The sequence below is a fragment of the Taudactylus pleione genome, unplaced genomic scaffold (genome assembly GCF_031769625.1).
Source record: "Taudactylus pleione unplaced genomic scaffold, aTauple2 ptg000128l, whole genome shotgun sequence".
Taxonomy (NCBI): Eukaryota; Metazoa; Chordata; class Amphibia; order Anura; family Myobatrachidae; genus Taudactylus; species Taudactylus pleione.
In genome coordinates, this window is record NW_028284530.1 from 4919121 (window position 1) to 4935291 (window position 16171).

Genomic DNA, 16171 nt, shown 5'->3' on the forward strand with positions numbered 1-16171 from the left:
GGATGATATCGTCAATTTTCCCTGTTCAGAGATGTGGCACGATGACTCTATGAACGATATCTTTCAAGTCATTGGTGGTACAGATCGTGCCGTGTGTATGCACCATTAGATTAAAAAAAAAAAAAAAAAAAAAAAAACTCAGCTTCTCACAACTTTTGCCATTATGTTAAAACTGAATATTCTTGAGATTCTAGTTCATGAAACAGTGTACTGTACGCCTAAAATCATGGCACCAGCTTGTGTTTTTTTTATATTATTTATCTAAACGTGGATAGTGTGTGTATATGTGTAATGACATTTATGGTATTTCTCAGTTACATTTACACAAGTCTAAAATAATAAAATCTGTATCAATCCCCAAAGGAAAATACTGCACTGTTCAGAATGCCAAAGGAGGGCAGCAAGTCTGCCATCTACAGGCCACAGCTGAGCATAACAACTCACAACATGTTTAATATACCAGCTCAGACATTCCTGCTGGCCATTTCTCTGATGATGTGGTAACTGGGGAGACAGAGCTAATGATCTACTACTTACAGTAACCAAATGTGTGTACTAAATCTGATTGGCCAACAAGCGGTCCTTAAAGCACTCTGTTATTTAACAGGCTGAGAGGGTTACACCGCAGAGAATGCCATCACAGAGCAAAATAGTTACGAGTCTTAGTTTCATTTATTTTTTTTTCTTTGTAGTGAAAAGGACACTTATATCTGCAATCACACTAACCCCAGACAGGCGCTTTCTAGTCTAAGCATTCTAATAAATAGATTTTTTCAGTTAAAAGAAGTGGCAGCTTGTTGGTCCGTGCCGGACAGATGCATGAAGAGGTCCCCAAGTTCAGTCACTGCGTCCGTGCTGGAGCCACTTTGATTTTCTCGATCTTCAATGAAGTCCCATAACCTGACAGCGTTGAAGAACTGCATTGGAATCAAGAAGAACAGATGATAGTATTGTGATTACAGCTCAGTTATAGGTTGAAGTGTGGAAGTCCCACAAGTAGCAAAATCACAACTTGAGCCACAGATTCACCTCCTTACTAATAGCACCAGTATAGTTCTCCCCTAACCACCATGAGAGAGCAAAGATCCTGATCAATATTAAACCACTTGTGACGGGTAGTACTTCTAGGAGTAGGGTAGATCATGGCTTCTCAATAAAGAAACACACCGGACGTATCTTCTAGGATAGTAAGTGATCTTCACCTAGATTTTGTTAGCATCGAGATAGGTCTATTACAGAAGTCCTGTCCTCTAACAAATATGCTTATACCCAAAGTCACAGTGTTACTTACCGCACTTGGACGGTTTCCCATTGCCAGTATACGTCTCCTGCTCTATGTACTGCTTCTTATTTCTTGGCAATAAAGACACAACTGAAGACTGAACTAACAATTTTAATGAAGGTTTTTCCCCTCTCTTAAGTGACTGGCAGCAGAGCTGGGACAATTAATTAGTGAAATTCATGGGCAATGGTTGTCACAGGCTACCAGAGGCAATAGGCTGAATGTGTACAGTTTTGGATAAGTAGATCTAATAGACAATATTTAAAGTATTTACTTTATAGGATGTTAATCTAGCCTATGAATGACAAACTGGCTTCATTTTCTTAGATTAAATCAACGAGTAAAAGCTGTGAAGTCTCAAATGAATAAGTGCCACACTTACCCGCACTGTGCCTTCTGATCCAAGCTGCTTCCGTGGTTTCTCTGGATCTGCTCTGGTGCCATCGGGATACATGTGCAAGTACAGACACTTCCCCCCGAATGGGCAGTTGCCACGTCCCTGGTCAAAATACTTACAGGCCTTTTTCCTGAAACCGAAGATTGTGATAAAACTAAAAATACTAGATAACTATGGTCTACGGCAGGGGTGGGGAACCTTTTTTCTGCCAAGGGCCATTTTGATATATATATTCACGGCCTGATGCAGGCACGCCCCCTCTACGTGACATCACATGGGGGCGGGGTCACAATCGCCGGTGATTACTGCAATGCACAGAGCATCCAGAGGATGCTTCGGGGAGCTGTAAGGGCAGCGGTGTGACTGTCTGAAGCATCCTAAGGACGCTCCAGGCGGAATTGTTGCATAGATTTCTGGCTGCAGGGTGCCATGAGGCTAGCAGAAAAAAGCTCTGAGGGCCAGACCAAATGATTCCGCAGGCCTTATACAGCCCCCGGGCCTCAGGTTCCCCATCCCTGGTCGACGGAGACCAGCACAGACTTGGGAAATGAATTATATAATTATATGATAAAATAAACACATGTAAACTTAAATACACGTCGCCAAACCATAAATGGTGCAACACAAAGAAAATCTATGCAGTTTAAAGAATTACTAATATATGTTGAAAAAAAAATAGCATTTTCTATTCTCTCTCCAAGCTAAATCCACACACAAAAAATAGAACTTTCACAAATTCAGGCAACATAGCAGCCGCCTGTCTCAACTGCAGACCCACAGAGACTAATAGCAACACAGCTCTTTTACTTCACTGATGGGAGAAAATACAGAGGAGCAGAGGGCTGGCATGGCCATTCACTTCTGAAAAGTAAAGTACCGGCCAATTACACCAATTTCAAAAATGTTTATATACATAAAACAGGGCTCGACAAATCCCGGTCGCCAGGGTGACTAAGATTTTAGTCCTGGCGACCGAGTTTTCCAAGCCCCCCCCACCTCCACCGCCGCAGGGAGGCTCCATTTGCCGGACGCCCGCTGAAATTTTACCAGCGGGCGCCTGACTCCCCGCAGTGGCAGCTGGAACTCACTCCTGAGCTCCCCCCACGGGCACTAGGGAAGAGACGGATGAAAGAGAAAATTGGATTTTTGTACTTACGTTGAATCCTTTTCTCTGAAACCATCTGGGGGACACTGCGTTCCCACCCTTACGCTCAGTTCTTTGTTTCTGAGTGGTTTGTGGTTGATCAGTAAATTACACTAGGTGATTCAGTCTTGGTTTAGGGCTACTTTGGAAGTTGTACTGAGGACCACAGGTTGCAGAGGGGAGGAGCTACTCCCTTAAAGTTATACTAGTCTAATTAAGTGCCAGCTCCCTTCGGTCCCTCAAGCCCCATGGTCCAGTGTCCCCCAGATGGATTCAGAGAAAAGAAAAATCCAATTTTTTATTTTATGTGCAGCATTGGGAATAACACAGTGATCACTTTTTACTTTTTTTTTTTTCTAAGGATAATGTATAGCAACATTTTTATAAATCCTAGTATAAAGTACATATCATAATATTCACACTCACCCCATCCCTTGCTTAAAAGCCTCAATAAGTTCATCCTTCTTGCTCTGTTCTTCCACCCAATACACGCTGGGGATAACGAACTCCGATATCACACGACATTCCGGACATGATCTGGAACAAAGAAAATAACATAGGTAAAATATGTGATCTGTTTCACGTCCCCCCCTAGCAACATGTAACCTGGACATGCCACCAACAAAATCCATGTGATCACACAAAGAAAGATCTGTTCTGATAATAGCAATTTTGTTAAATATGGCAGCGCTGAGGAACAAGGAGGCAAAATAACAGATCAAATGAACAATGTGGATTTACAGAAAATAATAAGTTACAAAAATAAGGATCTAATACAACCCACAAAACCCTGGTTGGTGCAGACAAAGTCTGGAAGAGTCCAGGTGCGGTCACTCACTTTATAACCGGGTTCTCAAACTGTTTGGCACATCGCCATTGTCGGATGCAGTTGAGGCAGTAGGTGTGATTGCAGTTTGACAGGATGCCGAATCTACGCTCAGAGGGCGAAGATTTCTCATACACGACCTCCATACAGACACTGCAGATCTTATCCTGACTGGCCTGGAAGGCAAAAGCTTTTTCCATCTCAAGCTCGAAGGTCGCCATGCACAACTGGGGGAGGAAGCAAACGTACAGTGTAAATACATCAGCAAAGGAGTAACACAATCACCGACTGTTCCCCCATCCTACTAAACATATGACCTAAGCTGTAGCTTATAATATTAAAGATGAAGTAGTAACATTCAATCGTAGACAAAAAAGATATTTCAGGCACTTGTCAGAACTTAATGTACTTGGTATTAAAGCTGCACTAGGCACCATAAAGCCAAATTGGATTCATAACCAAGGGCAACACCTTGGACACAGCTAAACAAGAGAGCAAACAGCTTATCTTTGTTACTAGATAAAATGTACAGCTGTAACATTACTGAATGCCACTTGAGCTCTCGCTATTAGAGCAGCTTCTTTGTCCAGTTTAATTTACCCTACAGGAAGAGTTATAAATGCCCCACGGAAGCAACATTTTAATTCATCCTTATAAAATTAAAATCTTAGAACACTTGGCGCAGGCTAAAGAAGTGAAGCGAAGAGCATAAACAAGAACGACTTCCTCCATAAAGTATATATACGACTAACATTCTATTATACAAATGCTCTTTCTTGTATAGAAGTTGATGTGTGATCTATCTAGAACAACGGTAAAAGCCTACAGGTAGTTGTTGGAACAGCCGGCAAACCTTTTCATGCGATTTCCTCTGTTCCTGGTCGTAGGGGTGAAGCACTTGCAGATTACAAATCTCACACAATTCGCCGTGGAGATAGACACAGCTCTCTCCATAGTTACACGTCCCAGCCGCTGCATAGGGGCACAGCTGCTGGGGGTCTCCAGGATAGGGAGCTGCTATTTCCACGTCTTCCAGTCCCGTGCAGATGGCTTCCAGGTAAGAATGTGGTTTCAGGCCTTGGTCTCCAACTTGTGCATCGCTGCAGTAGTGAGAGCTGGGAGCAGGGTTGGATTGGCTCTTTTCCTCAGTCAATCCACACAGATCTGATAAATAAAACAATAAAGAAAATAAATCCACATATTAAAAAAGATTCAATTTCCTTGCACTTGGCTGTGTCCTGGTTGGAAATCCTTTGTACAAGTTACTGATTAGCTTAGTCCTTCTACTCACCACGGTCTCGGAGTACAATGGACTTCTTCTCCCGCTTCTGAGGGGTGCTTTTGGTGGTGGCTGGTGGGTCTTCTTGGGCAGGTGGCGGTACAGATGGGGTCTCTACCGAGGCCGATGGTTGGTCTTGGTTGAAGTAAACCAAAGGAGAACCTGAAGGTTTGACATGATCATATCTGTCGAAAACAAAATATGCAGTGCTTCATTATTTCCCCGCAGGGACCCCGATGCTAGAGTAAAATTACGTACATATGTGGATGTGAAATCAAAATAAAAGAGAAACCTAAACACCCATTCTAGAACTCCCATAAGAGGTCAGAAAATGATAATGGGTGGCCAATACAGACATCAATTGTGCAAGCTCTGGTTATACTGAGTACATCTCTTAAAGTAGGTAGTGCCGTGCTCAGAATCGGAAGACTTAAAGCTCTAATTCGATGACAATGATTTGTTCTAGTTGTTTTCAAAGACCATTTTTCAGGCTCTAAAACACGTTAGCAGCATTTTAATATTGTCGTCATTTTAATAATTTAAATTAGCCAAATGTTTTAATAGCAGCCATGGTCCTATGGATCTCCTTGCCAGTGGAACATTGAAATTAACTTTCAGTTAACAAAGAAGAGAACTTGTCAGTTCACAAAGGGTGCACTCATGTCCCTTAATAAGAAGAAGTGTGTGTGTGTGTGTGTATTTACACAATTGGGTGTAAATACACACAAACATTTATTTTGTTATTAAGGGACATGAGTGCACCCTTTGTGCACTGACTTCTTGTTCTGTTCTTCTGTATATGCTTATTTAAGGTAGTAGGTAGCACCACCATCTAACATTAAGATTTAGAGTTTCCTCTCCCTTTTGCTTAAGATTGAAAGATCCCCATGGTTTATATTTTGTCAAGAATGGATTTGTGGTACGGCATACCCCTTTGGTATATTTAACTTTCAATTAATCCGGTGCCTTGTGAGAAGCTGGCCTGTACCTGCTGCCTGCAGACAAGGGTTTGTGCACCAGGAGACTACCTTATCTCCCTGTGAGATCTATTTATATTGGCAATAAAGACCTTTGTCCCCTAAAAGAGTATAATACTCCACTGAATGATATTAAAACATACCTTTTATTTATTATTTATTTATTAACAGTTTCTTATATAGCGCAGCATATTCCGTTGCGCTTTACAATTGTAAACATTAATAGAACAAAACTGGGTAATAACAGACAGATATATAGGTAGGAAGGCCCTGCTCGCAAGCTTACACTCTATAGGGAAATAGGCATTGATACACAAGGATAGGTGTTATATATAGCATTTAGGTCCAGCCAGAATACTCCTAAATGACTTATGGCTACTGAATGTCCCACTCCTGCATGTAGAAGTAATTTGGGTATAGCTGCATATGAAATGAAATACAAGCATTACATGAGTAGGCGCTGGCTTCTTGTCTATAATAGTTTATAAAAAGGGCAGATTTGTTATTGATCAAAGAAACAGATTAGGATCAGGAGTGGCTTCTGCAGAACCTCGTGCATAAGCCGAGCTGTACTGACATCCAGAAAGGCTTCCTCGTCTATACTTACTGAGTACAGCGGTGCACTCACAGGCCTAAGAAAGGGTTTGATTAAATACATAATTGCTTGGTAAAGCCTATCGAGACTCTCTGCCTTATAAATTGAGCCCAGAGATCACTAATGCTTTATAGTCATAGCAGATACCATGTGCTCACTCAGCCGAGCAAGCAGCATAATAGTACTAAATACTAATAATCAGATAAACAGAAAGCCCTTTACAGAAGACTCTGCAAATTAGAGGGGTTCAGTTACATGTTCAGCAAAGGAAATGTATACAGGAGGCACCTAAATTATGTTATCTGTAGTTTTCTGCCTCACCTTCAATAACACCACAATATCCTCAGTCTCTACTGAATTGGTGTCACCCGCCTCTGCCCTATTTCACTAGTCACATCCGTGTCTCGCAGTCCTGTGACATTCACATCTCCAATGTTGCTAAAATACGTCCTTTTCTTACACAGGATACAACTATTCTCTCATCACCTCTTTCTAGCTAACATTCCCCTAATCTAGGGGTGGGGAACCTTTTTTCTGCCGAGAGACAATTTGATCTATATAACATTATTTTCATTCAGGATGCAGGCCACACCCCCTCCGTGTGATGTCACTTAGGGGTGGGGCCACAATTGCAGGTGATTACAGCAATGCCTGGAGCATCCTGAGGATGCTCCGGGGAGCTGTAAGGGCAGTGGTGTGACTGTCTGAAGCGTTTAAGGACACTCCAGTCAGCACTGCTGCATAGATTCTGGCTGTAGGGTGCCCGTCTATACACCATGCTAGCCAGATGAGGCTAGCAGCAAAAAGCTTAGAGGGCCAACCAAACTTTATCGGGGCCTTATATGGCCCCAGGGCCTGAGATTCCCCATCCCTTCCCTAATCCATCTGTATCCATTACATTCTATCCTACATGCTCCAACAAGGCTGATCTTTCTCTCTTGCTGCTCCACCACATGCACCACTCTGCAAATCACTACACAAGCCCCCAAATCCTCCAGAATCCAATTCAAAATAGCTCACCTCCTACAAAGTCCTCAGCCCCTTGCCTGGTTTGTCACCTGAAACTCAAACCTACAATGCTCTTAACCTTTGCCAAGGGCAAGAGGTACTCGTCTTAAGCATTGCAGGGGTTCAAATGGGGTGGTGAAGAGGAGCCTTACTTATATTAAAGTTAAAAGTCCCCCACGTATAGTTGTTGTCACTCAAACACAGGAGGGGGTGAGGCTTGATGACATCACATTGGGCTCCCAATTTTGTCATCCCTAGAACACAGAGAGAGACACTACAAGACAAGTCTGAACTTGCCAGTTGCATGGTTAGTGGGTTCAACTGCTGTACTTAATATTTTTTTTACTCCTGTTCCCAAAGGCTTCCCAAACTGAAACTTACACCAAAGAGAGATTGTATTTAAGTGTATAACATACTTTATGTACAGAAAAAAATTTAATTACTTTTTTTTTTAAGATATTCAAGATCAAAGGTCACATGTGACCTTGAAATATAAAAGTCAATATTTAAATATAAAACTATTTTTTTTTATGAAAACTCTGGTCCCTTAGCTTCAAATCAAGACCAACACGAAAGTTCTACCACAATTAGAAGCAAAGTTATGATTGGTTTTAGTTGATCTTGCAAGCATAAATGTTACATTTTTTTATGATGTTTGCAACCCTGTAACATGAACACCGTGTATCACTGGGGGCTAAACTTTTAGATATGAAAGTTACTTTATGCAGTCTTTCCCCCTACCAAATTTCATGAAAATCTAAGACGGTCGGGTTGAAAAGTTACTTTTTTTGCGTTTTGGCATGGAATGACCACTAGGATAAACAGCACAACCTTCTCAAAGGCAGAAAAGGAGGGCGAGTGTATTAAAAGTGCTCTCTCTCGCTCACATCCTGGCATTCGTATCAAATAATGTGACCCCTGAAAAGTTACCTGGTGATCATGTGTTCACCAGAGAAGTCCTGAGATGGGAGAATATTTCTCCCTACCAGGTTTCAATAAACTCATGCGCACCTTTATATAAAAGAGGAGAGCGTACTCTTTAGAATAACATGGTCTCTTAGTGGATTCTGTATCTCACCATACTACTCACAATGGTACACCAACACTGCTGTCCCATCCTCCACTGAGACACACTAACCCCTCTTGTCTTAGTTCTGTCCTCTCCACACCGGCCTTACTTCTATATCCTGGTGCTCTGTGTGCTGTGTTTTACCCACTGTCCTTGCCTGAGGAGCACTACGGCGCACAAATACATGTCAAGGACAAGAAAGTGAATGTAATACCATACCTGCAGCGGGATCCATACGCACACTGTCCTTTCTGGTAGAAGCGGCAAATGGTTGAAGGTTTACTTGTGGTTAAGTCATGAGAAAACAAGCAGCGGCTTCCTTCTCGACATACACCATGTATGAAATACCTGAAAGCAGGGAATCCATTATTTTCAAAGGCAAAAGAGAGACAGAGATGTTGTTGGATTGTTATAGTTAGATGCTCTTGTTCTAGTTAGATCTTTATTAAACCAGTTTAAACATTTACTGGAAAATCAACAAAGCCAAGTTTGAATACCTGCTTTAGCTTACAGTGTACATAGTTCACTAATGCTTTTACAGCGCACTTGTGGCAGACTAGAGCACCTTACATTCATTTGAATGTATCTACATTTCTTAACTGCTAGCATGGAAACACTACGGGGCCAATTCAATTCTTAGGGCCAGCAGCGGTCAGTGCCAGGCGGCCGACGGAGCAATTAAATTGTGGCTTAGTTCGGATGCAAATAGCCGCCGGCGCCAGCATTTCTACTCAGAAATATGCGCTGCCAGTGTTTTGAGCGCCAAAACTAACGTTTTGGCGCCCTAACCAGGACTTTGGATGGGTGTAGCTGCTATACGCAGCTAAACCCTGTCTAATTGGGCACAACAAGCACAATAATTAATGGGCACCCAAAAGCAATTGAATTGCTACACTGGGCGCCCATTAATTATCGTGACAGCCAAAACAATTGAATTGCCCCTGCTGAGGCATTTATGACCAATAGATGCTTCGGAAACAGCAGTTTTATTATTAAAAAGTAGATCTTGATTGCCCGATATAGCACCCTTCCCCAGTCAGCGCTAATTTACTACATCTAGAGTTGGCTCTTAGGCCAGAATCGTTATGTCAATTTTGATCTTGAATGGGGAGGGTTTTATCTTTCCTAGCCAGCTGCCCTTTTTGCATTTACCAGTCACATAGCCTCCCCACATCCTTCAAAACATCCTCTTTAGGGACACAAATGTTTCCTGTACTATGATAAATAAATAAATAAAATAGAATTAGATCTTACACTAAATACGTGACATTTTGGGATAATACCGCTCTTCCCCCTTGGTCTTGAGAAGTCTACTGTATATATCTCAGATGGAGAGCTAAAAATATTATGTGCATTAGGGACATTTTTGCCCCAAGAGGCACTTTCTACTCCGTTCAACAACTTTGAGACTTACAGGAAAGACATTATGCAATGTCACTGATCCATAATACATCTACTTGGCCACCCTCAGACTCCTTGGACAATCGCTATTATCTTAAGACCAACAAATACAGAACTCTTAGAATTCGCTATGACAGCCGCCTGGCAACACACCCATGCTGCCTGGAACACATAAGTTCCCTCTGCCAGCCCTACTGATTTCCTTAGAAAATACTACCCCTGCCACCGTTCAGCACTTACATTCAGCATCCCTTCAGGAAGTCAATTTCCAGGTCCTAACCAGGGCCTCTCTCTCTCTCAGGCACAACTGAAACATTCTGCCCCGGATGAAACTGGTTCATGCCAGGAGAGTCGTAGGGACTATCCCACCTTCCAGCACAAGTTTTGGGAGTGTAGGAAGAGACACACATTTTGGAACAAGGTATTGCTATTAATGTTACTTTCGTCCTGCCTTTATGGAAAGCTCTTATCCCTAAGCTTTGTTGCCATTTGGATGTATGGGCTTCTTTTCTGACCCCTCCAGTTAATATTAAACCCTTATTGACTGTGTTTTATTGACTGTGGCTAAAAAATAATACTTAAGGAAATGGAGATCATTAGGCCCCCATTTTGGCATGAGGTCAAGCCTGAATGGCTACATAGTTTATATTTTGAAACAGAGGGCGACCTCACCGGATATTGAGACAGGAGTAGTACAATTCCATTACACATGGTGCCATTACAGATCTACCTATCAACATTTCATGAAACTGTTTAAATCCACTACCAGGGACCTGATAACATCACCAGCAGCTGGGAGCAGAGTAGAGTTCAATTTAGGCAACCTTACTACTTACTTCAGCAGATATCTGCTGCATTTTACTGACCAAGCTTCCAAAATGCTGGTGTGCCATCAGCTGAATAGAATCTATCCCACTCAGTTTCCCATCTTCTAATTCAAGTTTTGTACAATATTGATTGTCCCAACTACCCATGGAAAAATAGCAGACAGGTCAGTGTTCTATCTTCTCACTCAAAGAGAGGACACCGCTATACATGGTGGCCAACTTATAATATTGTTCTTTTTTTAATGCCAATTTAATGTACTTTAATGTAACAAAGAGCACAAAGGGGGTCAGGGATTGTATATGTTAGAAACACAAAAGCAATCACAGTATCACGTCTCCACAATCAGACAATAGTTCTCTCTCAGTACATCCAAACTGACTTACTCCATTTTTCCCTTTCCCCTACTCTCACATAGAAGAGACATGGGGTCAAATGTGATAGGGTGAGAGTTCAGGAATTGGGAGTTTAGCAGTATACTCTCACCCTATTACATAGATCGAGTTGTATCTTCAAAATGGGAAAACACCTGGAGCTTAAATCGTGAGTGTTTTTTAGCCTGAAAACCATGTGAGTTTCCATGTTCTCAGACTATTATATTGGCCAAGTTTAAAAAGTGCGAGAAAACTCACATTTTTAAACTCTCAACCTATTTACACTTGGCCAATAGACTTACTCATAAACAGGATGCTGCAATATACTTATCGTACTCTCCTATACAACAGACACCCTACTCACACACAGGACACCTCAGTAGCCCCATCCTGCTCTCATATAAGACAGACACCCACCTACTCAGATACAGGACAACCCAGTAGCACTAACATGCTCTCATATAGGACAGACATCTAGCTACTCACACACAGAACACACCAGTAACCCTATCCCACTTTTACAGAGGTAAGAACCACCTACTCACACACAGGTTACCCAAATAGCCCTATACCATATTCACATAGGACAGCCACCTACTCACACACAGAGGACAGCCCAGTAGCCTTATCCTATTCTCGCACTGACCATCTCACATATAGAACTCTACACACACTGCTCTCTGCCTACTAACGGCAGTGGATAGATCCCCTTCAATATTTCTACCCTGACATCATCAGTTACAGTTCAACATCATTCCCTACTATCCACGTGGACATAAAGGGGGAACATAAACCTGTGGCGAGCAAAGCGAGCCCCCGTGCCCGAAGAGTGGCGAGCAACGCGAGGGGACAAATTTCCTCTTTTGGTGGCCTTTATAGGCATGGAACCACACTTCCGGCCTCACTCCATGTCACTTCTAGGTACAAATATCAAAGGGTATCTATACACTACTACCTAACCCGCAGTACCCTACACTCCCCCCCCCCCCCCATTACCCTCAATAGATTCCTCCCACTCCCATCCCCCAAAGAGCTCTCACATAGGACAGCCACTTACCCACAGCTCCCTACACCCCACTACTCTCAAACAAAGGACCCTGCAGTACCCCTCACACTCAGTGACACGCCCACCTACCCTATCCTAGTCTCTCACACACAGGACCCTTCCCCACTAACTGCTCTCACATAGGTCACCCACCTACTAATCCACAGTACCCTGCACACATACCGCTTCCACCCACTCAGGATAGAAACTCACTAGTCCCACACGGGACCCAGGACCCCTCCCCCATGGAGCGCTCACTCAGGACGTCAGCAACTCACCCACTGCTCCCTGCACCCCCACACAGGGCAGCACTCACACAGCGGAGCCTGCACCTAATCACACACAGGATGCGGACACACCGCTCACTCAGGGCCACCCACGCACATACGGGGCATTACCGTGCCCTCCCTAGTCACCCACACCACACACTGCCGTCTCTGGGGACGGGGAGCACGTGTTACCGGCCTGTTCTCCTCTTACCGGCATGTCACGTGTCTGGTGCTCATGGCTCTGGCCGGTCCCCACGTCACGCGTGTTATTGTTGCCGAGACCTTTTCCGATAGCTCCTCCCCTTCTCCCAGCAGAGCCCGCCCCCAGCCGGACGTCACCAGATGTGCAACGCAATCACCGCTTCGCCCGGGAATCTCAGCTACGGCGGAACAGTTCCGGTCTCGGTCTGTGTACACTAGCTAGTAGCGCTAGAGTCAGTGACTTCAATGCTGGCAACTGTATATTGCAATGTCAGCATCACACACACGGATAGTAACTGCAGCTACCAGCAGCCACAGAGTTTAAAAAACAAACAAACAAAACATTGGAAACCATCTGGGAATCATCGGGGGGAGAAATCTAGCGATGGTGATGAAACATTGGATCCTCACCATTGCAGGGTTAAACATCGTACATTGGAACCATTTGACCGATGTTTCCTATCTAGGAATGGCCATCGGTGGTGTTACAATCGATGACGAAATAGTAAGTAGCCATCGATGGATTAAAACCGATGGTCATCCATGTTTTGTGACTGACTGTCCGTGGGCTAATCAGAAAGGGGGCGGGGCTTCGCGGGTGCCAAGGCTGAGCTATGCTGCGAGTACCGAAACCTTGTAAGAAAAACATTCGGTTATGCTTAGACATCGATGGAGGGAAACCATCTGTTTCTCCCCCATCGATGAAATATGTGGAAAAAGAGAGAAAAAAGAAGGCTCTTTTTCTTGGACACTCTTATTTATAAATGTATAATTATTACAATTATTTTTTTTAATATAATCACTTAAAATATATCTCTAGGAGGCATGAAAACAGACAAAATACTATAAAACTATGTGTCCTAAGGTCAACACGTGGTCAGATGTTTAGGCAAATAGACCGTATGTCTGATATATGGCATCAGGGGTCAAGGAAAGATAATATTCTCTCATAGATTTGTTGTCAATTAGCCTCCCCAGTTTCACACAAGAATCATAACAAATATAAAAGCGAAGAGCGAAAATATCAGGTGATAATGCAGAACATTTGTACTGGTGTAAATATACCTTCGGTAGACGATACTTTACATTGTATGTAGGGTAGAATAATAATCAGCAATGAATGGTATCTCAAAAATAGCTCATACAAGACATCTCAGTGATATATTGTTTCTGTCATTTCAAAAACGGTTTTTATAAAAGGACAGTGATATATTGTTTCTGTCGTTACATTTATGTGACATAGCAGGATTGTGGCTTTAAATGTCTGTATACCTTTCCCTGCATAAATCTTTATTAAGCAGCTGTGTGGCAGTCATATGTGTGGACACACTTTTTCTATGCAAAGATACTAAGAGACACAGCAAGGAAACTGTTGAAAAACTGTTGAAGGTTGAAAAAGCGTCCGCAGTGGCGCGAAATGTTGGCGTTTACACGGAGCAACAAAAGTCCACATCTCCAGTACAGCAGGGATAAGAAGCAGAAGAGACCGCCAGCCTCTGACGTTATCAGGAGCCGCAGCGATTCACTAACGCTACAGTCCCCGTGAATACGGAGAAGGCACAGTGCGGCAGGAGCCGTGAAGGTAGGGTAATAATAGGGACAGTGAGTCGCCAGTAAGAACGGCAAATACCTTACGCACTAAGGACCGTACAAGTTTTCCCACGCTCCAACTTTGCACACCCACAAATACTCCCCCTCCTACCCACTTAGGTTTAGACCTCCCTACTATCTTCAAGACTTTCCCCTTAGGGCCACACTTATTACTCTCTGTTGTGACAAATGTAAATGGGATCCACTTATTGTGGCATTTATTAATCTGAGAAAAAAAGGCATTTATAAAATTTGGCAAACGTACATTTTTTTTCAGAAATTTGGTGGAGTATTAATAACGATCATTAGACCCACCACAGTCGGTAAGTCTCTGGCCCAGGTCTGATCCGGGTTGGAAATATGTTCCAAATCCCGGTTCAGACCTGGGACTTCGATGTAAAAGAGGTATTAGAAAGCCCTATCAATAATAAAATTGTAGGTTATAGCTGGAGTCGTTCTTAACAGTCTACAGTTACACCCTCAACTTCTAAACTAGCAATGCAAACTGATGACAAGTACATGTAAAGTCTCATTTTCTTACATTATAATTAATATTAACTAACTACACAGCACTGCTACTTTTACCTATTCTCCTGACAAGGGTTCAATAGTACGCACTGATGGCATGTATAACCTTAACCTGTTTCTATGTTGTTGTTTTTTTACAAGCCTATTGATGGAGAGAGGAGGCACAAAACAGTACGTTATTTAGGGCCCCATAGGATATTAGTTTTTTATTTTCTTTTATGAACAGTTATCTGTATATACAGCATACATATTCCTCCGCACTTTACAGAGTATATTTGGCCATTCGTACAAAGAGGAGAGAAAGCAGACTCTTTTTTTATGGGGCACTCTTATTGATTTGTATGGTTCAGCTAAAATATAACCTTTATTAATGTATTAGTTAAAATTAGTAAAAAATTATTTAGACTAACTATGTTAATAATTATAGAAAAAGCAGAAATCACATGACCTGCGCTTGGTATGCTAATCCGAGCAGGGGTGATGTTCCCCTAATCTTATTCAATCGTTCAGTGTAGCTCTCATAGATGATATACCATGGTCAAGAGCAAAAGAAATTGTACATAGTGAAGCACAATTTATTACAAGATAGGTAAAAACATATACAACAAATAATTAAAAAAGCATTCCCTGGGTAGGATATTCCACAGTGACAAGTGTTTGCAATTACCGGATAGCGGAGAGTCCTGTCAACGGACAGTCCTCAATGAGCGTGAGATGTCAATCATCAGTAAGTATCCCGGGCATACTCCTGGGCACTGCTCACCTCCTCAACCGTCCGGGCCTTGCAAGGTATCTGCCAGCGTGGAGGTCCCCCGTCTGTACCGACGCGTTTCGATCCCTAAATTCTGGGATCTTTCTCAAGGTAGATATCAAAGGTGAATGCTAAACCAAACCGTCACAGCCTTTAAATACTACTTGCATCCAATCGTGTTTCCTCCGTCACAGCTGTTCCCTAAGTACCATTGAACTACATGTCCCATGATTCTCTATTCCGGCGACCACGTGACAGATCTTTCCTATATGTCATTTCCGGAATTGTCTTTCTAGTATATTTTCCGCCACAGTGTATCTCTAAACAAAGGTAACTACAAGGTCCATAATTCCTTGCTGTGGCGGTCACATGGTTCTCATATAAATCCGTTGTCTCCAGAGTCCTCTGGTTCTCCCCTGGGGTTACAGCGATATAAAGACAACCTCCGTACGTCTTCTTTAATTTATTAGCACTCAAGACGTGATCACTGTTGCCTTGGGGATATAAACAACAGACATTCTCCGATAGGTTCCATATATTGTCCAGATACAAAAGTCAATCAGTCCCTGAAAGAGACAATTGGAACATGTAATAGGTTCCTCGGGAAAAT

At 42.7% G+C, this 16171-nt stretch overlaps 1 protein-coding gene across 1 annotated transcript; it reads right to left on the reverse strand.

Annotated features, from left to right (window-relative positions):
• Window positions 1-650: 650 nt before the first annotated feature.
• MKRN2 (makorin ring finger protein 2) lies at window positions 651-12958 on the reverse strand. Its single transcript, XM_088472711.1, has 8 exons — window positions 12703-12958; window positions 8797-8925; window positions 4941-5113; window positions 4503-4813; window positions 3662-3876; window positions 3250-3360; window positions 1665-1809; window positions 651-917 (listed from the first exon to the last, which is right to left on the reverse strand). The coding sequence occupies exons 1-8, from the start codon at window positions 12726-12728 to the stop codon at window positions 774-776; spliced, it is 1254 nt and encodes a 417-aa protein (XP_088328837.1). The 5' UTR covers window positions 12729-12958; the 3' UTR covers window positions 651-773.
• Window positions 12959-16171: the final 3213 nt, after the last annotated feature.

What these genes read in the sequence shown, in the direction of transcription:
- MKRN2 (XM_088472711.1), bottom strand. Translation starts at nt 12,728, where the DNA reads ATGAGCACCAGACACGTGACATGCCG. An exon ending in GCGTATGGATCCCGCTGCAG is followed by an intron (nt 5,114 to 8,796) that starts GTATGGTATTAC and finishes TGTTTTCGACAG; the next exon opens with ATATGATCATGTCAAACCTT. An exon ending in GATCAGAAGGCACAGTGCGG is followed by an intron (nt 918 to 1,664) that starts GTAAGTGTGGCA and finishes ATTCCAATGCAG; the next exon opens with TTCTTCAACGCTGTCAGGTT.